General features: G+C 39.3%; 1 protein-coding gene across 4 annotated transcripts in view; it reads right to left on the reverse strand.

Annotated features, from left to right (window-relative positions):
- dgkd (diacylglycerol kinase delta) overlaps positions 1-24,445 on the reverse strand; it is a 173,936-nt gene that overhangs the window by 12,340 nt on the left and 137,151 nt on the right. For all 4 annotated transcript variants that reach the window (XR_014378845.1, XM_045724294.2, XM_014213440.3 and 1 more), the window contains 4 exons: positions 19,161-19,315; positions 18,781-18,892; positions 1,462-1,554; positions 1,218-1,337 (listed from right to left, as the gene is read on the reverse strand). Coding sequence is in view for 3 of the 4 variants with exons in the window: in XM_045724294.2 (XP_045580250.1) it covers positions 1,218-1,337; positions 1,462-1,554; positions 18,781-18,892; positions 19,161-19,315 (480 nt within the window). In the remaining variant the exon portion in view is untranslated. The remainder of the gene's footprint in view (positions 1-1,217; positions 1,338-1,461; positions 1,555-18,780; positions 18,893-19,160; positions 19,316-24,445) is intronic.

A 24,445-nucleotide genomic window follows, 5' to 3' on the forward strand; every position in this document is an offset into this window, starting at 1 on the left:
TAATAGGAGTTTTGTCCTATTTCTAACCTGTTCTAAGCCGGAGAGAATCAACGCTTGTTGTTTCTCGTATGGGACAGTGTAGAAAGTGTTGAACAGATGCAGCTTGCGCTCATCAGTCAACTTTCCACAATCCTTTCTGCACGTAGTGGAACACGCTCTTCCCTGCAGGATACAGTGTAACGTTACATATAACTAGCTAGCTACTGTAGCCATGTCGAATCATCCGGTGGATGGAGAAAAAGTAGCTAGCTATGTTTCTTCTATAATCTAGCAATAACATTTGTAACGATAATGTATAAGTTAGTAGCCAACTAACTTTAGCTAATATGTTTTCTCTATAGTTACAAATTAGACAACCCAGAACATACATGTTAGTTACTGTACTCAATAGCTAGCTAGCTAGATTGTTTGATATACGGTTCTTCCACATACCTCTTTTGGACAGCTTTTTCCAGTTTTTTCTTGACCCTTACGATTTGTATAGGGTTTTCCCGCATCCCGTAAGATCTTCCTTTGCCTGTCTTTCCATTCTTTTAGTTTAGTTTTACGTTTCTTTCCCACATTTCGCCGATTTTCATCAGCAACAGAAAAGTTGTGCGCTTGTCCGTCCATTCTGAGTGGTGCACATAAACGGTTATTCCACGAGAGCCTATCTTTAAATTTAAAAATATTGTTAATTAGCGCGTGGAAAGCTTGTGAAACCGGTTCACTATAGAAAAAGGGTGTCCAATAACGATTTTTCATGTATATCTCTTTTTTTTGAAAAATGTCACATATATGGTTCTTCGTCTGTAGGATTCAATTGTGTAAAGTCGGTGATGCAGGGCTATGTTCCAAAGAAAACAACTACAAATGCACATAAAATCAACAGCGTAATGCTTGGATTCAGTCTTGTGTCAGGTGAACTGTTGTGTTCTCCTCTTTAGTCTAATAATTTCCCCATAATCTTCAAACGGTTCCCTTTTAATTGTTACCATGGTTATAGATGCTTTCCATATTTCCACTTCTCTAAGAAACATTTCAATTTAGCCCTACCCATATAGCCCAATTCCCACAAGTGTAATGGGTTAGATCAGGTGTGATATTACTGGACTGGGACTAAAATATACTCCCTTTGGGTTCCTAGGACTAAGATTGAAAAGCACTGAGGTAAGCGGCTGGTGTGTATAGGGTGTGTGTGTGTGTGTGTGTGTGATTGTGGTCGCATCTAGATCTACCTCATCATCCCCAGGTTCGATGAGCTGACACAGCCAGGGTATGTCTGGGAGTCTGCGTAGCTGCTGGGCCACAGTTCCCAGGGCTCCAGTCAACTGCTCCTTCTGAGGAGGGTCCAACTGCTGAAAAGACATACCCAGTTACAAAAACATAATAACCCCCCCACACACAGACACATGCAGCTGTACCTACACACAAACAGACAGACCGACCGACAGGCAGGCAGACAACAGCTTTGAGACTTACCAGGCACATCTTGCCTGCCAGTAGCAGCTCTGTCTCACTGTGAAGGGCCTTGACGTTACTGACCATCTGAACCACAACACTGCAGTTCAGACCCTGCGTAGAACAGAGACGAACACAAACACATTACAAACCACAGATGCACTTAGTTAACCACAGAAGCAGGGGTACAATGTGCATTAAATGTGTGTGACTGTGTAGATATTTGATTGATTGTCATACATGTACATCATTTAGTGCCAGCCCATATGGGCTTAATCCCTAGACACAAATCATCAAATCACAAAACATAACGACATTTTACAATTTAAGATGTACAGTGCATTCAGAAAGTATTCAGACCCCTTCACTTTTTCCACATCTTGTTATGCAACAGCCTTATTCTAAAATGTATTGTTGGAATTGGTCAACTTTGATCATTGAGATAGTAAATGAATGATAGGAAATGAAAGAGAATGGGTTTTATGTCAGAAGTTAATGGTTCTCTGAAGAAAGACAGATTTGGAATGTGTTGGGGGGATGAGAGGAGAGCAACGTGGGAAACAGGGGAGACAGATGGGCATCTGTAGATTAGATGAAGGAGGAGTTGAGGTCAGGCGGTGTGGACAGATTCTCTTAAGGCAGTAATAAAGGTTTGTTATCCTGTTACCCTCTTTATTAGCTTCCCGTGGAGCCATAAAATGTAAGAATTGGAGAGAAGGAAGAGTGTTTTAAGTAGGATGTATATAACTGTGATGTGAGGAAATGTTTTGCTGTCTGATTACAGCTGTACAGAACCTTTAGTGTCCGTGAGTCATTTACTCTGAAAAATAAGAACCTAACAGTATTAAATGTTATTTTTTTCCTCATCTATACACAATACCCCATAATGACAAAGAACATTTTTTTTATATACAGTTTTGCAAAAAAATACATAAATAATGAAATACCACATTTACATAAGTATTCAGACCCTTTATTCAGTACTTTGTTGATGCACCTTTGGCAGCGATTACTGCCTCGAGTCTTCTTTGAGTATGACGCTATAAGCTTGGCACACCAGTATTTGGGGAGTTTCTCCCATTCTTCTCTGCAGATCCTCTCAAGCTCTGTCAGGGGAGCATTGCTGCACAGCTATTTTCAGATCCCTCCAGAGATGTTCGATCAGGTTCAAGTCTGGGCTCTGGCTGGGCCACTCAAGGACATTCAGAGACCTGTCCCGAAGCCACTCCTGCGTTGCCTTGGCTATGTGCTTAGGGTCATTGTCTTATTGGAAGGTGAACTTTCGCCCCAGTCTGAGATCCTGAGCAGGTTTTCGTCAAGGATCTCTCTGTACTTTGCTCCATTCATCTTTCCCTCGAACCTGACTAGTCTCCCAGTCCCTGCCGCTGAAAAATGTGATATAATTTTATCTAAAATATAAAAACATGTTTTTGCTTTGTCATTGTGGGGTATTGTGTGTAGATTGAATAAGGGAAAAAACGATGTAATACATTTTAGAATAAGGCTGTAACGTAACAAAATGTGGAAAAAGTCAAGGGGTCTGAATAGGGGGGTGTTATTTCTATGTAGATGTTATTTCTATGTAAAATATTCTGTAACAAGTGTTGTTTTTGTGCTCAATGGTGGATCTATTCATAATTATTTAAGAGTTTGCACTGTATACTATCATCCTACCAGACCCCTTATTGTGATGAGCAAGTCTGCAGGTCTTCCCTTCCCCCCCTAATGGGTCAGCCAACTGACCCTAACAACACCCTAAACAACCCCAGCACACTCACAAAAAATAAATAGAGGCAAAGACACACAAACATACACATTCACAAACACACACTTTAAATAGAATGGACAGCCATTGCAAGTTGAAAAGCGCATTTTATAGTAATGAACAACCATTTATTAACGTGGAATGGCTTGATAATCAAAACAGTAGGACTAAGTTCTGTAATAAGTACTTTTGAAACATTTGAGTGAGCACAACTGTATGAGGGAGTAATTAATATGGTTCTGAAACAGAATCAATCAACTTGCATTATGATCATTTAGAACGTTGGCATATTTAAGTGATAATGCCAGAAAAGCAGGTGTTTGGAGGAAATATTGGCACAACACCCGTGCAAATATATCCTCCAAACACTGGCTTCGAGGGCATTATAACTTTTATACAACAGGTTACCAACATGTTCAAATAATGATTGAATAAATTCATCAAAATATTTTTTTTTTAATGAAAATATGTCATCCTACTTCATCCTTTCACAAGATCTAGTCCCGACACAAATCTAGGGTTGCTACCTAAGCCGGCTGGTCGTTCATTCTATTGGTTCGGTTACTAGAGACGCAACCCAGTAGTTCAGTCTTTTTGTTCTGTATCTATGGAAGCGACTCAGTCGTTCGTTCTAAATGTTCCATTGCCATACTGGCTGGCAACATTCTTATCTCTTGCTTGCTAGCTAGCCAACTACGGCTAACTTACAGTCATGTCAAAAAGACAATAACAGCAAAGTAATTGCATTATCTTTTGTTTTAACTTGTTTTCTAGTGACATTTATTTGGATACATCCATAACAATGAGCTAACGAGACGCAATTTCTCCTGGCATACAAAATGTGCTCACTCGTCAGGAAACTGTTGTTTAGAGGAGCTAGCCAACAACACAGCTAACACAATCACTTCAAACTGAAGCTGGAAAGACCGTAAACCAGCTGCACTTTGTTTAATTTGACCTTTTTTCAAATTGCATTTCTTTGTATATGTCCATAAGAATTATGCCAGCTGATTCATGATTTCGACTGGCCGAGAAACGCTGCCTGCCTGACTGAGTGTTTCGTCCCGACTCACGACACGTTCATTACTATGGGACAGCTGGAGATCGAATTTGAATATGAAAACAATGTTGCAAATGTCAGACAGACAGCAAGTTTTATACAAATCTCCGCTGTTGAAAACTAAATGTTAGCCTAACATATAATAATGTCTAGATTATTTTTATAGTGGAGATCAAGTTTATAAAGTGCCTGGCTGGGCTGATGAGACAGTGGATTTTGCAGTCAGATGAAACAGAGTAAATAGGCATTTAGCTTAGTGGAATAGGCACCGGCTGGAATGCGGTTTTAACCAAATCAGCATTTAGGATTAGACCCACCCGTTGTATAATGAACTCCAGAATAATGAAGCCATAACAACTACCATGACAGAGTTCTGTGTAAACATTCCAATTACATTAAAAACTTCTCATTCCATTTAATTTTGAACAGCATTTTGAGAACGATTCAGAAGATCACTCAACACCAGCAATTTGTTTTGTATTTGTTCATATATTTTGGGGATTTTTTATATTATTATTATTATGTGAAAAGAAGATAAAAAAGGCAGCTGACACAGGCAAATAAGGTGTGTGGCAAGTTTCTAAAGTATACATTTTTTTTTTACTAGCGGCACCCCACCCTTTCAGGCGATAAATCATTAGGTGTGATTCATTTGAATTAATGAAATGTAATCTTTTAGGACTGCAACTACCCCAGAATCTTCAATGGAATTTGCACAGGAAAATAATTGGTTTGTAAATGCGACTGGGGCCATGAAAGTAATTGTTAGGCTATTAATTTTCAACCGACAGTTTGCACTTACTAAGTTGCAACTTATAAGGCCTGCCCTACACCATAAAATGCCCACACCATAGAAATATAATTACTATTGTGATGCATAATTGCTATGGTCATTTGGAATGTTCAGCCAAAGAGCATTATGGGCAATGTAGTGCTTAGTTTCCAAAACAGCTTACAATTATACAATTCAACTAAACTTAATTAAATTCAAATCAGTTCCATTGAATTCACTTTTATTTTCCTCTGAGATAAAATGTTGTGTGGAGTCATGTTCATTGGGTGCTTTTATAAAATGGCAGTTTTACTATAGTCATGACTAGGGAATGTTAGGTTTAAATGTAAATGGTAATAAAATAATAATAATAATAATAATGTCTTCCTCTTAGGCGAGACTGGAAATAGAGGAGATAGAAAGACAGAAAGAAGAGATGAGGAAGTGCAGATAGCTAAGGATGCAGTGCAGAAGAGGGAAGAGGCAAGAGGAAGAGAACCAAAAAAATGAGGTAAAGATGGTGGAGGGGGAGATGGAGAAGAGGGAGAAGGTTGTTGGGATAAGAGAAAAAGAGACGGACAAGAGGGAGGAGGAGGTTGGGAGGAAAGAGGAATGGAAGCAGCTGGGGACGGAGAAGAACATTCTCAGGAGAAAGCAACAGCAGGTGGCCCTCAAGGCAGAATGGATGGAGGAGATAAGAGAAGGAAACAGCAATGATCCTGGCTGAGATGGTGAAATGGAAATCAGTGGAATGTGGAAATAGAGAGAGTGCAGGAGGAGCTTGAGAGAAAAGAAGGAAAAGAGGAGTTGAATAAACAGAAACACCTAAGAGAAAAGATAGATATGGAGAAGTTGACAATGAGGTGGGAGGTCAAGGAGAGAATGTTGCAAGGACAGAGTGTCATGGACACCATCGACCATCGGAGGCGGAGGCTTGAGGAGATTTAGAAGACTCTAAATAAGAAAGAGAAGGAAGAAGAGGACAGAGAGGCCATAATTAAGGACAAAGAAAGAGGTGAGGAAAATAAAAGGGCCCTCATCAACATTAACCCTACTACCCGATGTCTTGTATTGACTTCGTTTCAGATCTCAGAGAGACTTTGCACCACACCTCTGGTGTTTTCCTGTGTCATGACTGTCCATGAGAATCCAAATAGGTCAGATCAGGGTTGCAATGAATAACATTAATCAGACCCCCCCTCACCCGTAGAGGTGGAAAGAAAGAACTAGTGGGGATTAACAACTCACGTCCTGTTGTAAATCCAAGCCTGCACACTCAAGATTAACCAAAGGAATGTGCTTTGTCTCAACATACTTTTTCCAGCTGAAACTCTAACATGTTCAAAAGCGAATACTGGAACAATATTTCTAAAGTAGAACGTGGGGAATGGTCAGAGGCGATCTATAGGACAATGATGTCATTTTGTTTGTTATTTTGTGATGTCATAAAAAATGTTATAAAGGAAATACTGTTACTTGGAAAGTATACCCACTACCTACAGTTGAAGTCGGAAGTTTACATACACCTTCGCCAAATACATTTCAACTCAGTTTTTCACAATTCCTGACATTTAATCCAAGTAAAAATTCCCTGTTTTAGGTCAGTTAGCATCACCACTTTATTTTAAGATGTGAAATGTCAGAATAATTATGGAGAATGATTTATTTCAGCTTTAATTTCTTTCATCACATTCCCAGTGGGTTAGGAGTTTACATACACTCAATTAGTATTTGGTAGCATTGCCTTTAAATTGTTTAACTTGAGTAAAATGTTTCAGGTAGCCTTACACAAGCTTCCCACAATAAGTTGGGGGAATTTTGTCCCATTCCTCCTGACAGAGCTGGTGTAACTTAATTATATATTTTTTACCTTTATTTAACTAGGCAAGTCAGTTAAAAACACTTATTAAAACACAAACACTTATTTTCAATGATGGCCTAGGAACAGTGGGTTAACTGCCTTGTTCAGGGGCAGAACAACAGAGTTTTACCTTGTCAGCTCAGGGATTCGATCTTGCAACCTTTCGGTTACAAGTCCAACACTCTAAACACTAGGCTACCTGCCACCCCAACTGAGTCAGGTTTGTAGGCCTCCTTGCTCGCACGCTTTTTCAGTTCTGCCCACAAATTTACTATGGGATAGAGGTTAGGGCTTTGTCATGGCCACTCAAATACCTTGACTTTGTTGTCCTTAAGCCATTTTGCCACAACTTTGGGACTATGCTTGGGGTCATTGTCCATTTAGAAGACCTATTTGCACCAAGCTTTAACTTCCAGACTGATGTCTTCAGATGTTGCTTCAATATATCCACATAATTTTCCTTTCTCATGATGCCATCTATTTTGTGAAGTGCACCAGTCCCTCCTGCAGCAAAGCACCCCACAACATGATGCTGCCACCCCCGTGCTTCATGTTTGGGATGATGTTCTTCTGCTGACCAGAGGACATTTCTCCAAAAAGTACGATCTTTGTCCCCATGTGCAGTTGCAAACCGTAGTCTGGCTTTTTTATTGCGGTTTTGGAGCAGTGGCTTCTTCCTTGCTGAGCGGCCTTTCAGGTTATGTCGATATAGGACTCATTTTACTGTGGATATAGATAATTTTGTACCCGTTTCCTCCAGCATCTTCACAAGGTCCTTTGCTGTTGTTCTGGTATTGATTTGCACTTTTCGCACCAAAGTGCGTTCATCTCTAGGAGACAGAACGCGTCTCCTTCCTGATGGCTGCGTGGTCCCATGGTGTTTATACTTGCGTGCTATTGTTTGTACAGATGAACACGGTACCTTCAGGCATTTGGAAATTGCTCCCAAGGATGAACCAGACTTAAGGAGGTCTACAACTTTTTTCTGAGGTCTTGGCTGATTTCTTTTGATTTTCCCATGATGTCCAGCAAAAAGGCACTGAGTTTGAAGGTAGGCCTTGAAATACATCCACAGGTACACCTCCAATTGACTCAAATTATGTCAATTGGCTTTAGAAGCTTTTGATAGGCTATGACATAATTTCCTAGAATTTTCCAAACTATTTAAAGGCACTGTCAACTTAGTGCATGTAAACATCTGACCCACTGGAATTGTGATACAGTGAATTATAAGTGAAATAATCAGTCTGTGAAAAATTACTTGTGTCATGCACAAAGTAGATGTCTTAACCGACTTGCCAAAACTATAGTTCATTAACAAGACATTTGTGGAATGGTTGAAAAACAAGTTTTAATGACTCCAACCTAAGTGTATGTAAACTTCCGACTTCAAATGTATATGAAGTTTCCATACTATGCGTTGTGCATGTAATATGAAACATGATGAGTATTTTTGTTAAGAGAGGGATGTGATTTGAGAAGTTAACCTCTTGGGGCTAGGTGGGACGCTAGCGTGCCACCCGTGGTGCACTCCATCAACAGCAGGTGCATTTCAAGAGCGGCAAATTTGAATCCAAATAAATGTCAAAATTCAAATTTTTCAAAAATACAACTATGTTACACCATTTGAAAGATAAACATCTCCTTAATCTAACCACGTTTTACGATTTCAAAAAGGTTTTACGGCGAAAGCATAAATTTAGAGTATGTTAGGACAGTACATTTACAAGAGTTGTGTGTAATGTTTTGTCAAGTCAAAGACAGGGTCACCAAAACCATAAAACCAGCTAAAATGATGCACTAACCTTTTACAATCTCCATCAGATGACACTCCTAGGACATTATGTTAGACAATGCATGCATTTTTAGTTCTATCAAGTTCATATTTATATCCAAAAACAGCGTTTTACTATGGCATTGATGTTGAGGAAATCGTTTCCCTCCAATAACCGGCGGTCAAGTCAGCGTAACAAATTAAATAATTAAAATTAGAAAACATTGGTAAAATATTATATTGTCATTTAAAGAATTATAGATTTACATCTCTTGAACGCAATCAACTTGCCAGATTTAAAAATAACCTTACTGGGAAATCACACTTTGCAATAATCTGAGCACTGCGCCCAGAAAAATACGCGTTGCGATACAGACTAGACGTCATGTTGGGGAGATCTAAAATCGAAAATACTATGTAAATAATCCATTACCTTTGATTCTCTTCATCAGATGTCACTTCCAGGTATCACAGGTCCATAACGAATGTAGTTTTGTTCAAAAAAGCTCATCATTTATGTCCAAAAATCTCCGTCTCGTTAGCACATGACGTAAGCCAGCCGGACTTCTCGTCATGAACGAGGGGAAAAAATATATTTCCGTTCGTTCAAACATGTCAAACGTTGTATAGCATAAATCATTAGGGCCTTTTTTAACCAGAACATGAATAATATTCAAGGTGGACGAATGCATACTCTTTTATAACGTATTGGAACGAGGGTACCCAACATGAACTAGCGCGCCAGGTGTCTAATGGGACATCATCGTTCCATGGCTCTTGTTCGGTCAGATCTCCCTCCAGAAGACTCAAAACACTTTGTAAAGGCTGGTGACATCTAGTGGAAGCAATAGGAAGTGCCAAAATATTCCTAAACCCCTGTGTTTTTCAATGGGATAGGTTTAAAGTCAATACAACACATCAGGTATCCACTTCCTGTCAGAAAATGTCTCAGGGTTTTGCCTGCCAAATGAGTTCTGTTATACTCACAGACACCATTCAAACAGTTTTGGAAACTTTAGAGTGTTTTCTATCCATATATAATAAGTATATGCATATTCTAGTTACTGGGTAGGATTAGTAACCAGATTAAATCGGGTACATTTTTTTTATCCAGACGTGCAAATGCTGCCCCCTAGACCCAACAGGTTAAGAGGTAATTGTTTTCCATAACTTTGCACAGTGAATAATAACTGCCCCAGAGTGAGGTCAGGGAGTGTGCCAGCCTGCCGGAACCGCCCCTTTTGAGCAAAAGGTATAAAGGATGGGTTAAGAAGTTAACACATTGGACCAGAAAAGCGTGAAGCGTCAGCTACACGTTTCAAATGGTTTGAACTTTGAATCTCAACACGAGGCGGAGGTGATACAATCACCTCGGTTCGTGTGCAAAGTATATGGTTACTGTAGGTTTGAGTAGTTTCTGAATGTACCAATGTTAAGTGTCTCTGTCCCTCTCTCTTCATCTCTTCTTTAACAAGCATCTATGTTGTTGTCATTCCGCTAGGGACCTGCTTCCAGCGTATTAAGTCTCCAGTCAATAACCAGTGCACCATAGTGCCCACAAAGCTTATCACTAAGCTATGGACCCTGGGACTAAACACCCCCCTCTGCAAATGGATCCTGGACGTCACATCACATCTGCCACACTGATCCTCAATACTGGGGCCCCTCAGGGGTGTGTGCTCAGTCCCCTGATGTACTCCTTGTTCACCCACAACTGCATGGCCAAACACGACTTCAAGAACCTTCATTAAGTTTGCTGACGATACAAAAGTGGTAGGCCTGATTACCGACAGCGATGAGACAGCCTATAGGGAGGAGGTCAGAGACCTGGCAGTGTGGTGGCCAAACACTCACTCTCCCTCAATGTGAGCAAGACAAAGGAGCTGATCGTGGAATACAGGAAAAAGAGGAACAGGCCCCCATTCTCATTGACGGGGTTGTAGTGGAGTGGGTCGAGAGTTTCAAGTTCCTTGGTGTCCACATCACCAACGAACTAACATGGTCCAAACACACCAAGACAGTCTTGAAGAGGGCACGACAACACCTTTTCCCCCTCAGGAAACTGAAAAGATTTGGCATGGGTCCCAATATCCTCAAAAAGTTCTACAGTGGCACCATCGAGAGCATCCTGACCAGTTGCATCTGGATGATTCAGAATCCATTGAGGAGCTTGAACGATTCATTGACGAGAGATACTTACGAACTCAAAGAAACATGACGATGGTTTCGGAGGATTCAAGCATTGTTAAGGACAACCAACCCAATCAACAAAACAAACCAAAACCAGGTTGGCCAATAGGTATCAATGATGGAACCAAACCATCCCCTAGTAAGACGGCGCGTGTGGCGAGTGGGGAGAGGTTTACTGATATGGATGTTGACTTGTTAAAATCCATCAATGAAAGGCTTGCCAAACTTGATATCATGGATATATTACGAGAGGACATCAATGCATTATGTGCTAGTCTAGATTTCAGCCAATGTCAGATTAATGATCTAAGGAAAGAGAACACGGCGCTGAAAGGTACTGTAGACTCTATTCATAGCAAGGTGGAGGTGGTGCAAAGGGAGAACAAACAACTTAAAGAAACCTTGCTTGATGTACAGTGTCGATCAATGCGGGACAATCTAATATTTTCAGGGATACCGGAGAATGACAACAGCAGAGGCTGTGAGGACACAGTCCGAGACTTTATGTCAACTCAACTAAAACTGCCCACTGATGTTGTGCGTAATGTCACTCTCGAGTCCATAGAATTGGTAAGGCCTCTGGAAATAGGCCACGGGCTATTATTGCATGTTTTGACAAATTTAAGCAAAAGGAAATGGCGAAGAACATGGGCAGAGAACTCAGAAACACAGATTTTGGAATGAATGATCACTTCCCCACCGAGATCAATGAAAGGAGAAAAAAAACTATATCCCATCATGAAGGAAAAGCGTTGCCTGAATCAACGAGTCTCCATGGTGATGGATAAACTTCATATCAACGGGCAATTGTATCGGGACTCTAGAGTAACTCCCTGGCTATTTTAATTTAATGTTCAAATTTGAGTTTGTGTGTTGTAGTGTATCATGACAACTTCAACTATAACGAATACATGCTCTATTGATCTTCACTTGATAAGGAAAGGGTTGCATATAGCTCAGGTTAATGTATGTAGCCTTCCTAACAAAATACATTAGGTTTTTAACTTGGTCAACATAAATAATATTCATATTTTGGCTTTGGCCGAAACGCATTTAGATGCATCTGTAAATGATGGGCAAATTAACATTCATGGATATAGTCTACTGAGAAGGGACAGGAATAGGAATGGTGGGGGTGTAGCACTGTACATTCAGAATCATATACCTTTTAAGAGGAGGGATGACCTTAATGTATGTCAAGTAGAGGCACTATGGGCTCAAGTATATCTGCCTCACCAGGCAGCCATATTGGTAGGATGTGTGTATAAACCTCCTAGCTCTAAGGTGTCCTATTTGGATGACTTATGTACTGGGTTTGACCAGGCCACAGATAGCAACAGAGATGTATTTATCTTGGGTGATTTTAATATAAATTGGAAGGATCACAATAATTCAAATAGAACAAAATTGATGAGATATGCCAAGAACTGTGGTTTGAAACAAATGGTTAATGATACTACTAGATCATCAATTAAGTTGGGTCATCGTTCAGACACATGCATTGATCTGATTTTCTGTAATATACCATTGCAATGCTTAAAAGCCAGATCAATGCCAGTGGGCTGGACAAACCATAATATTGTGACCATAACCATGAACACCAAGGTTCCAAAGAAACCCCCTAGGATTGTGGTCAAGAGAAATTTTGAAACATTTAATCATGAGCTATTTCTAAATGATTTGGCTGCTGTACCCTGGGAGCTGATTTATCTAGAGAATGATTTAAATCACGCTACAGAATGTTTTATTGATTTGCTCACTGAGGTAATGGACCATCATGCCCCTATAAGAAAGACTACAGTTGGTGCTCGTCCATCTCCATGGATTGATGATGAACTGGGTGAGGCTTTTTCTCAAAGAAATATGGCAAAAGTATTAGCAGCCAAGTCAAAATTAGAAATTGATGAACAGAATTATAGAACATTTCGTAATTATGCAGTTAAATTGAATCGAAAGGAAAAAAAGTAATTTTACAACAATGCTTTTATTGACTGTAAAAATGATTCTAAAAAGGTATGGAACACAGTTAAGGGCTTACTTGGTACATCTATCTCATCATGCCCATCTAGTGTGGAGGTTGACAGGAGAATAATAACAAAACCAGTTGATATTGCCAATAATTTTGCAGATTTTTTTACAAAGAAAATTAATTTACTGAGCAACAATGTAAACATATATTCTTCCAAACAAGCTATTGTCCAATGGATTGATGATCATATTATGAGCAACAAGATGTGCTCTTTTAGTCTGCAAACGGTGTCAGTGGAGGTGTTAAACCTATTGAAGTCATTACCTGATTGTAAATCTACAGGTTATGGTCTTATGGACAATTTTTTGCTTCGCTGTGCTGCTCCCCAGATTGCAGTTCCACTGAGATACATATTTAATTGGTCACTGGAAAAGGGGATGTTTGCAAATGTATGGAAGCATGCGAAACTGTGTCCTATTCCGAAAGACTGCAAAGAACCCATTACTCCTACCAATAGTCGACCAATTAGTCTAATCCCTACACTCAGTAAGGGTATTGGAGGGTATTGTGAGTAGACAAATATGGGAGTACATGGAAAAGAATATTCTGATTACAGCCAATCAGCATGCTTATCTCAAAAAACATTCCACTACCACTGCATTGGTTGACATGACTGACCAGTGGCTTAATGCTATGGATACTGGCAAGTTTGTGGGTGTATTATTTTTAGATTTCAGTGCAGCATTTGATTTAGTGGATCATGAAATAATTTTGACAAAATTAATGCATTATGGTTTTAAGGAGGTAGCATTGAATTGGGTACAGTCATATCTAACTGACAGGAAACAGTCCACCTATATCAATGGTTCATTTTCTTCCCCTCGTGTTAAACTGTGGAATACCGCAGGGCAGCTGCCCTGGGCCACTTCTTTATTTAATATATTCCAACAACCTTCCCTATGCCTTAGCTGAAACTCAAGCTACTATATTTGCAGATGATACTACAATTTATGCAGCAAGACAATCGGTTTAACAGGTACAGCAAGCTTTACAAGGAGATTTGGAGAATATCAGGGAGTGGGTTTGCCAGAACAAACTTGTTTTAAACACCAAGAAAACCAAAGATATGTTGGTCTGTTCCACTAGGAAAAGGCCAAAACGGCATGGGATACAATTAAGTATGGGAGGAGTACAAATTGAAGAAGTGGCAGAAACCAAACTATTGGGAGTGCAGCTAGACAACTGCTTATCATGGTCGTCTCAAATAACTAATCTATGTAAAAAAAAATATTAAAATAGGAAAAGTTCTTAAGCAAATAAGAGACAGACATTCCGTATATACTAGGAATAGATTGTCCACCATCTATGCGTTATCCAGACAGAAAAGAGAAATAGGCAAAAGAACATTTCGATTTAAAGCAATAAAGAAATTGAATAAATTAACTGAGCAAACCAGAAACCTTTCAATATATAAATGTAAACATTATTAAAATTATTTAAATATATTACATAGAAATGTTGTGGGACTATAGTAGATGAAGAATCAATATTTTTTAGATTGAGTATTTATTGGGTCATTATGTTAGTATATTATGAACGGTTTGTAATAGTGTGTTATTTGTGAAAATGTGTTTGTATTATAAATTGTATTTTAATGTTAAAGGACTCTTGGAAGATTAGTCCAAATGGGGACTAAAAGAGATCCAAATCAAATCATATCAAATCCAGGACCTATATACTGGGCGGCGTCAGAGGAAAGCCCCAGAAAATTGGCAAAGACCCCAGTCACCCAAGTTATAGACGGTTTGCTTTGCTACCGCACGGCAAGCGGTACCGGAGCACCAAGTCTAGGACCAGAAGGCTCCTTAACAGCTTCTACCCCCAAGCCATAAGTCTGCTGAACAATTAAACAAATGGCCACCGGACTATTTATATTGATGGCAATTCTTTAAAGAACCGCTCTCGTGGTGCCCCAGATCCTAATGAGTGAATTATTACATTATTAATTTAATCGGGTAACAATTAAACATAGTTAGTTAATTAGATAAAAACAGTCTTCAGAATAATGTTAAAGTCAAGTCACGTCACATGGGGGCACCCACGTCCAGGTTTTTTTTTTACACCATAAAAATATATTTTTTGGGAAAAGTGGTAGGCCTACATAAAAAAAAAATCATTGCATTTAAAATGTTGTAATTACTTACAATATTAACATCCAACTGCAGATCCTAATGTTGTATTTAGGCATTAGTGCTTCTATTTGACCGCTAGGGAGCAGCCTCATACGCTGAGGAACACTGATATCGATGAATCGGGGGGAAGAATGCAAGGTCATATCTGAGTAGACATATCATGAAATATAAGAAATAATTCCCCTTCACTTTATTGTATCCTCTGTAACCTACAACTCACCTAGCACTAACATGCTGACTCCACCGCTCGCATCGCAAACGTTGCAAAATACATTTACACATACGTTATTCAATTATTGCACCCACACTGCTCGCGTGCGCCAACGAGCGTCTGCGTTGCCCAGTGCTAAAATAGAAGTCAGTTCTATTTTTGACGCTGAATGCGGTGCAAGTCCTGCTTCTCCCATCTCCTCATTGGTTTATAGAAGCAGATACCCACGTGCCATCTCCTCATTGGTTATACCCACCTGGGTGATTGAAAGACGAACTGAGTTCATTGGTCGTCGTGGTAATACTATGAAAGTTTAGATGCCAATCGGTATATAAAGTCCAAAGAAGAAAAAACATGGAAGGAGGAGAGATGACTAGAAACAATTCGGTTGACAAATTGTATTATTTTAATTTAGATATTAATGGCATTGACAACATTGGCACCCCGGAGCTAGTACTTGGTTGCACAGCTTTTGACTAAGATACACTATAAACGCAAAAGTATGTGGACACCCCTTAAAATTAGTGGAGTCGGCTATTTCAACCACACACTTTGCTGACAGGTGTACAAAATCGAGCACACAGCCATGCAATCTCCATAGACACACATTGGCAGTAGAATGGCCTTACTGAAGAGCTCAGTGACTTTCAATGCGGCACCATCATAGGATGCCACCTTTCCAACAAGTCAGTTCATAAAATTTCTGCCCTGCTAGAGCTGCCCCGGTCAACTGTAAGTGCTGTTATTGTGAAGTGGAAACGTCTAGAACCAAAAATCACAAATTTGGACTCATCAGATCAAAGGACAGGTTTCCACCAGTTTAATGTCCATTGCTTGTCCCAAGCAAGTCTCTTCTTCTTCCTTTAGTAGTGGTTTCTTTGCAGCAATTCGACCATGAAGGCCTGTCTCCTCTGAACAGTTGATGTTGAGATGTATCTGTTACTTGAACTCTGTGAAGCATTTATTTGGGCTGCAATATCTGGGGCTGGTAACTGTAATGAACTTATCATCTGCAGCAGAGGTAACTCTGGGACTTCCTTTCCTGTGGCGGTCCTCATGAGAGACAGTTTCATCATAGCGCTTGATGGTTTTTGCCACTGAACTTGAAGAAACTTTCAAAGTGCTTGACATTTTCCGGATCAACTGACCTTCATGTCTTAAAGTAATGATGTACTGTCGTTTCTCTTTGCTTATTTGAGCTGTTCATGCCATAATATGGACTTGGTCTTTTACCAAATAGGGCTATCTTCTGTATACCACCCTACCTTGTCACAACACAACTGATTGGCTCAAACACATTAAGAAGTTCCACGAATTAACGTTTAACAAGGCACACCTGTTAACTGAAATGCATTCAAGGTGACTACCTCATGAAGCTGGTTAACCTCTTACATCTAGACGTTCCGCTAGCGGAACACCTGCTCCAATATCCAATGATGGGCGTGGCGCGAAATACAAATTCCTCTAAAATCCGAAAACTTCCATTTTTCAAACATATTACTATTTTACAGCATTTTAAAGACAAGACTCTCGTTAATCTAACCACACTGTCCGATTTCAAAAAGGCTTTACAGCGAAAGCAAAACATTAGATTATGTCAGCAGAGTACCCAGCCAGAAATAATCAGACACCCATTTTTCAAGCTAGCATAGAATGTCACAAAAACCCAGAAGACAGCTAAATGCAGCACTAACCTTTGATGATCTTCATCAGATGACACACCTAGGACATTATGTTATACAATACATGCATGTTTTGTTCAATCAAGTTCATATTTATATCAAAAAACAGCTTTTTACATTAGCATGTGACGTTCAGAACTAGCATACCCCCCGCAAACTTCCGGGGAATTTACTAACAATTTACTAAATTACTCACGATAAACCTTCACAAAAAGCATAACAATTATTTTAAGAATTATAGATACAGAACTCCTCTATGCACTCGATATGTCCGATTTTAAAATAGCTTTTTGGTGAAAGCACATTTTGCAATATTCTAAGTACATAGCCCAGCCATCACGGGCTAGCTATTTAGACACCCGGCAAGTTTAGCCTTCACCAAAATCAGATTTACTATTACAAAAGTTTGATTACCTTTTGTTGTCTTCGTCAGAATGCACTCCCAGGACCGCTACTTGAATAACAAATGTTGGTTTGGTCCAAAATAATCCATCGTTATATCCGAATAGCGGCGTTTTGTTCGTGCGTTCCAGAAACTATCCTAAATGGTAAATCAGGGTCGTGCGGATGGTGCATTTCGTGACAAAAAAATTCTAAATATTCCATTACCGTACTTCGAAGCATGTCAACCGCTGTTTAAAATCAATTTTTATGCAATTTATCTCGTAAAAAAGCGATAATATTCCGACCGGGAATCTCCTTTTCGGTAAACAGAGGAAAAAACAGAAAGACGGGGGCTGCCAGTGCACGCGCCTAAGCCCACTGTCCCTTGATCGGCCACTTGAGAAAGGCGATAATGTGTTTCAGCCTGGGGCTGGAATGACGACATTCAGGTTTTTCCCGGGCTCTGAGAGCCTATTGGAGCCGTGGGAAGTGTCACGTTACCGCAGAGATCCTAAGTTTTGGAATGAGATGTCAAAAAAAGACAATAAATGGTCAGACAGGCCACTTCCTGTAAAGGAATCTCTCAGGTTTTGACCTGCCATTTGAGTTCTGTTATACTCACAGACACCATTCAAACAGTTTTAGAAACTTTGGAGTGTTTTCTATCCAAAGCTAATAATTATATGCATATTCTAGTTTCTGGGCAGGAGTAATAATCAGATTAAATCGGGTACATTTTTTATCCAGCCGTGAAAATACTGCCCCCTAGCCATAACAGGTTAAGAGAATGCCAAGAGTGTGCAAAGCTGTCATCAAGGCAAAGGGTGGCTACTTTGAAGGATCTAAAATATAGTTTGATTTGTTTAACACTTTTTTGGTTAATACATGATTCCATATGTGTTAAATCGTAGATTTGATGTCTTCACTATTATTCTACAATGTATAAAATAATCAAAATAAAGAAAGTAGGGTTGAATGAGTAGGTGTATTCAAACGTTTGACTGGTACTGTAAATATACTTGAAAATATATGCCATAACCTGAAAATTGTTGTCTAGCAATGATCAATAACCAATTTGACAGAGCTTGAAGAATGTTTTTAAGAATAATGGGCAAATGTTGCACAATCCAGGTGTCAGCTGTCATCGGTGCCAAAAGTGATTCTATTCACTCAGGACTGTGAATACTTAAGTAAATGTCATATTTCTGTATTTCCTTTTCAATACATTTGCAAAAATGTCAAAAAACATGTTTTCACTTTGTCATTACGGAGTATTGTGTGTAGATGGGTGAGGATTTAAAAAAAAACCATCTATTATGAATTCAGGCTGTAAACAACATAATATGAATACTTTCTGAAGGCACCATATGAGCCAAAAAAGATTGTCAAAATGCCGCATTTGGCACATGTATGTTGGGCACCCCTGTATTAGTAGAAGTTGGTTGACTGATATAAAAGGTAGAACAGGAGCCCCACGTACCCCTGTGCTCTTGGAATTGGCGTAGACCACGTCCATGGCCTTTGAGCTTGCGTTGACGGCATGGGCCAGCTCCTGCTCCATACTGTGGTGGGACTGGGCGATCTCTCGGATACTGGGAACACACACAGTTTGTCACGACATCGAACATCTAATGTTACTGGGAAACTACACTGCAAGCATATCACAAGCGTTCTGTAAGTGATGTTTTTGGCATACTATGCCAGAAACAGCAAACAGAGCATCGAACTGTATAGTTTGGCCGTTAGATAAACCACGAGGGAATTGTAGATCATGGTCTAGGACAATTTTCAATCTAAATGGAATTGAACCATACCTTGCTTTAATCCAATGTTATTATTAATTAATCAATGTTATCTTACCTGTGGATGAGGGCGCCGGCCGCCTGTCCAAACAGGTTGATCTGGGAGGCTTCTTCCTCGGATACGATCTCCGGCTGCAATGCATACTGGGGCAGCGGCCGGGGGAACTCGCACCTCTGCTTGTCTTCCCACGACTTCAGCGTGCTCTCGAAGGCCTGAGACAAGCAGGCAACAGGATGAATAGAATAGGATAGAATAGCTGTATTCTTTCCAGAGGGATCTATAGTTGTGGTAAGTTAGATGCGATACGTCAATTAAAAATATGACCGCAATATAACAGCAACATTCACACAAGACATACAAATACTATGGACGTAATCCCTAGCTGTGTATTGCCGCTTTCCATGTTGTCTGTTGTCTGTAGCTTGTGAGGTGTGGAAACACTTTGTTGTTTTCATGGATTTTGTCTTGTTTCTTTTTGTTCTATGTTGCTCTGTCTGTATGCTATATCTTGCTTGTCCTATGTTGCTCTGTCTGTATGCTATGTCTTGCTTGTCCTATGTTACTCTGCGTGTGCTCACTGTTCAATGATTGTCTATATTGTAATTGTTTTTAATAACCTGCCCAGGGACTGCGGTTGAAAATTAGCCGGCTGGCTAAAACCGGCACTTTTACTGAAACGTTGATTAATGTGCACTGTCCCTGTAAAAATAAAATAAACTCAAACTATACAAACAAATCATGTCAAATCATTGAACCGTGAAAGGTTCAACGAATTGTGTGAGGGGTAGGAATGGGTGGATTTCTCCATTCCCTTCTCCAGCCGTTGTATTGGGCAGTTCAACGGTGAGAAATGTCTCAGTCCCTAGAGCAAAAATGTTGTGCTATCCAGGAGCACGAGTACAGGACATCAATAAGCTGCTCCAAAACATTTTAAACAAGCATCAGGAAATGAAGTCTATGATAATGTCATTGAATCTCACATGAACTATGAAGGGCAGCTCAGAACAGCTGAAGATGGATTTTAAAGAACTGATTGGGTCACTGCTTGACAACAAGAAACACCCCATAATATCTGTCCCTCTGCCCTCCCTAAATCGTGGCATTGAACATTTCAGCAAACTTTTAGCCCTCCATCACTGGCTACGAGACAATTGCGGCTCTGTGGGTGTAATATTTATTGACAATTTTGATACCTTCTGGAAACAAAACTCGTTTTATAAGGATGATGGGATCCACCCAAATCATTTGGGTTCCTGGATCCTTTCACAGCATTATAAGGCAGCGTTGAGACAATGACTTATCAATGACCCAAGCCCAACTCAGTTAATTCCTACCATTATGTCGCTCAGTCATAATGCGAGTCATAATGCTTCAGCAAATGTACATTATCCCAGGGGCATTGGAAGACACAATGTAAGTAACCTAATTTATGTTCTTCTAACTACCCTGATGCTTCTGCTGATCCCACAGCAATAGTGGTTCCTCCTTTAAAAGTTGCGTCATACTGCGGCACACCTTGTGGGCTGTTGCAGCATTCTGTGGCACGTTATCTATTTGTCAGCCATTTTTTATATTAATGCAAGTTATTGCTAGTTTGACCACCAGAGGGGATCTATGAGAAGCATTTGATAGTCTTCCATATTGGCATTACCGGAGAATTTAAAACCTTTTTTGTAATAACATAGTATATGGGATTGAATTGAAGAAATTTGGCTTGATTAATATTATGGTGTTTCTATTCAGAGAAAAACGAAACCCTCAGAGTTTCCGTTAGGATGGAATAGAAAATATGGCGCTGCACAACGTGACGGTCGGGAGTACGCTACAGCATGAGGATTGGAGGATTCTAAATTGTTTGCCTTCATTAGACGAAGGCCTGATTTCCCACTTCCTGGTTGGATTTTTCTCAGGTTTTTGCCTGCCATATGAATATTTCTGTAAATCAGTGATATTTATTCGCATAGTAATTTATGTCTGTTGTATGTTGTTTATCTACTGTGCAGTCTACAATACATACTGTAGTAAACATGGGAAACTGCCTAATTCCTTACATAAGGGAGAGCAGGCCGTGTATGTACTACAGAAAACAAGCACGCGGGAGACCGGGGTTAAAATCCCCGATGGGGAGGAAGGAGTAGGCTGTCCTTGTAAATAAGAATTTGTTCTTAATTATGGATCACTTCACGCGCCAATCCCTTTAGCGGGATCGATTTGACAACATCCAGTGAAATGGCAGCGCACCAAATTCAAACTACAGGAATATCAATATTCAACATTCACGAAAATATATGTATATTACATCAAAATAAAGTTCAACTTCTTGTTAATCCAGCCGCTGTGTCAGATTTCAAAAAGGCTTTATGGCGAAAGCAGACCATGCGATTATCTGAGGACAGCGGCCCACATACAAACACATGAAAATCATATTTCAACCAGGCAGGTGCGACACAAAAGTCAGAAATAGCCATATAATAAATGCCTTACCTTTGAAGATCTTTTTGCAACCCCAAATGTCTCATTGACACAATGAATGGTCGTATTGTTTGATAAATTCCTTCTTTATATCCCCAAAATGTCCATTTATTCGGCGTGTTTGATTCAGAAATACACCGGTTCCAACTCGCCCAACATGACTACAAAGTATCTAATAAGTTACCTGTAAACTTGGTCCAAACATTTCAAACAACGTTCCTAATCCAACCTCAGGTATCCTAAAATGTAAATAATTGACAGTTAAATCTGTCACAGCGGTTGCATTAAGGAGATGTTTATCCATAATTCTTTGAATAACAGTTTAATATTTTATCAACGTTTATGATGAGTATTTCTATAAATTGATGTGCTCATTCACCGGAAGTTTTTGAAGGAAAAACATTTCTGAACATTACGGGCCAATGTAAAATGGGGTTTTTGGATATAAATATGAACTTTATCGAGCAAAACATACATGTGTTGTGTAACATGAAGTCCTGTGAGTGCCATCTGATGAAGATCATCAAAGGTTAGTGCTTAATTTTAGCTGTATGTCTGTTTTTTGTGACGCCGTTGTATTGCGTTGTATTTGTTTGTATTTTGAGTAAATACGTGTTTCACTCATATCTGCTGTCCTGCGCCTGACTCCTCCACACCAGCTCACACAGACTTTATTACAACCAGTCCTCATGCTTGTCTCAGAGCAGCGCGAAACGGTGCTAAAATAGTTGTAGGCTTTTGCTTCTAACTTCAATATGCTCTTTAAAACCTGTTGGGGATAGGGGGCAGTATTGAGAATTTTGAAAAGAATATGTGCCCATTTTTAACTGCCTCCTATACCAACTCAGAAGCTAGGATATGCATATTATTGTTCAGGTTTGGATAGAAAGCACTCTGAATTTTCTAAAACTGTTTGAATGGTGTCTGTAAGTATAACAGAACTCATATGGCAGTCAAAACCCTGAGACAAATTCTGACAGGAAGTGGATACCTGATGTGTTGAATTACCTTTAAGCCTATGCCATTGAAACACACAGGGGCTTATTAATCGTTGAGCACTTCCTATGGCTTCCACTAGATGTCACCAGTCTTTACAAAGTGGTTTGAGTCTTCTACTGTGAGAACTGAACTAACAAGAGCCTTGGAACGGTGGTGGCCGATAAGACTCTGGCGCGCGAGTTCATGTTGGGTACTCTCGTTCCAATACGTTTTAAAAGAGAATGCAATCGTCCGCCTTGAATATTATTCATGTTCTGGTTGAAAAAGGCCCTAATGATTTATGCTATACAACGTCTGACATGTTTGAACGAACGTAAATATTTTTTCTCCCCTCTCATGAAGACAAGTCCGGCGGGCTTAGATCATGTGCTAACAACACGGAGCTTTTTGGACATAAATTATAAGCTTTTTCGAACAAAACTACATTTGTTATGGACCTGGGATTCCTGGAAGTGACATCTGATGAAGAGAATCAAAGGTAATGGATTATTTACATAGTATTTTCGATCTCTCCAACATGGCGGTTAGTCTGTATCGCAAAGTGTATTTTTCTGGGCGCAGTGCTCAGATTATTGCAAAGTGTGATTTCCCAGTAAGGTTATTTTTAAATCTGGCAATCCGGTTGCGTTCAAGAGATGTAAATCTATAATTCTTTGAATGACAATATAATATTTTACCAATGTTTTCGAATAGTAATTATTTAATTTGTTGTGCTGATTTGACTGGCGGTATTGGAGGGAAAAGATTTCCTCAACATCAACGCCATAGTAAAACGCTGTTTTTGGATATAAATATGAACTTGATAGAACAAAAAATGCTCGTATTGTCTAACATAATGTCCTAGGAGTGTCATCTGATGGAGATTGTCAAAGGTTAGTGCATAATTTTAGCTGGTTTTCTGCTTTTGGTGACGCGTGTCTTTGCATTGACAAAACATTACACACAGCTATTTTCAATGTACTGTCCTAACATAATCTAACTTTATGCTTTCGCCATAAAGCCTTTTTGAAATCAGACACCGTGGTTAGATTAAGGAGATGTTTATCTTTCGAAGGGTGTAAGATAGTTCTATGTTTGAGAAATTTGAATTATGACATTTAATTGTTTTCAAATTTGGCGCTCTTGATATTTCACCTGTTGTTGATAGGGTGTACCAGGGGTGGGACGCTTGCGTCCCACATAGCCCATAGAGGTTAAATAAGTAAGACCTACACCATTTTTAACAGCACACTACTCAACACTAGCAAAGCTCATTTTGCCTATGGTAGGCCTACAGTATATCTAAAAATATTTTTTTCAATGATGTGACTCTCTGCCAATAATTATATTTAGAGGATTGGAGGACTCTAAAGTAATATCTAAAGGGCATTTTCGTTAGATATTCTCAAATATTCTTACAGATCCTAAGGGGCTTTTATATAATTCTAAATTAATTAAGAATAATAATAAATCGCTTTGTTTAAAAAGTAATGATATTTTGGAGATTTCGTTTTCATTTAACCTAGAGTGAGAGAAAAAGGCAATTCTTGAACATGGGGTGAGACATTCTCACTCATTTGTAAATAAAGCCAGTTTGTAATTTAGAATGATTTAGAATGAACTCGATTATTTAGCAGACATCACTTGCTTATATTCAGTCAACACATATCTGAAGAATATCATGGAATATTTGAACAAGTAATTCGTTATGGATCCATAACTAAATAAACATCAGCATTTAGAAAAATAGTATTTTTATAATTATTTTATAAACGAAAGCATAAAGATGCTGATGAATAAATACAGTACTGTACAGTATATGCTTTTACATTTGGATAAAAAAAGCATTTAAAGCATTTTGAAGATATAAGCCACCTGCATTTGTTTATTAA

The sequence above is a fragment of the Salmo salar genome, chromosome 09 (genome assembly GCF_965601325.2).
Source record: "Salmo salar chromosome 09, fSalSal1, whole genome shotgun sequence".
Taxonomy (NCBI): domain Eukaryota; kingdom Metazoa; phylum Chordata; class Actinopteri; order Salmoniformes; family Salmonidae; genus Salmo; species Salmo salar.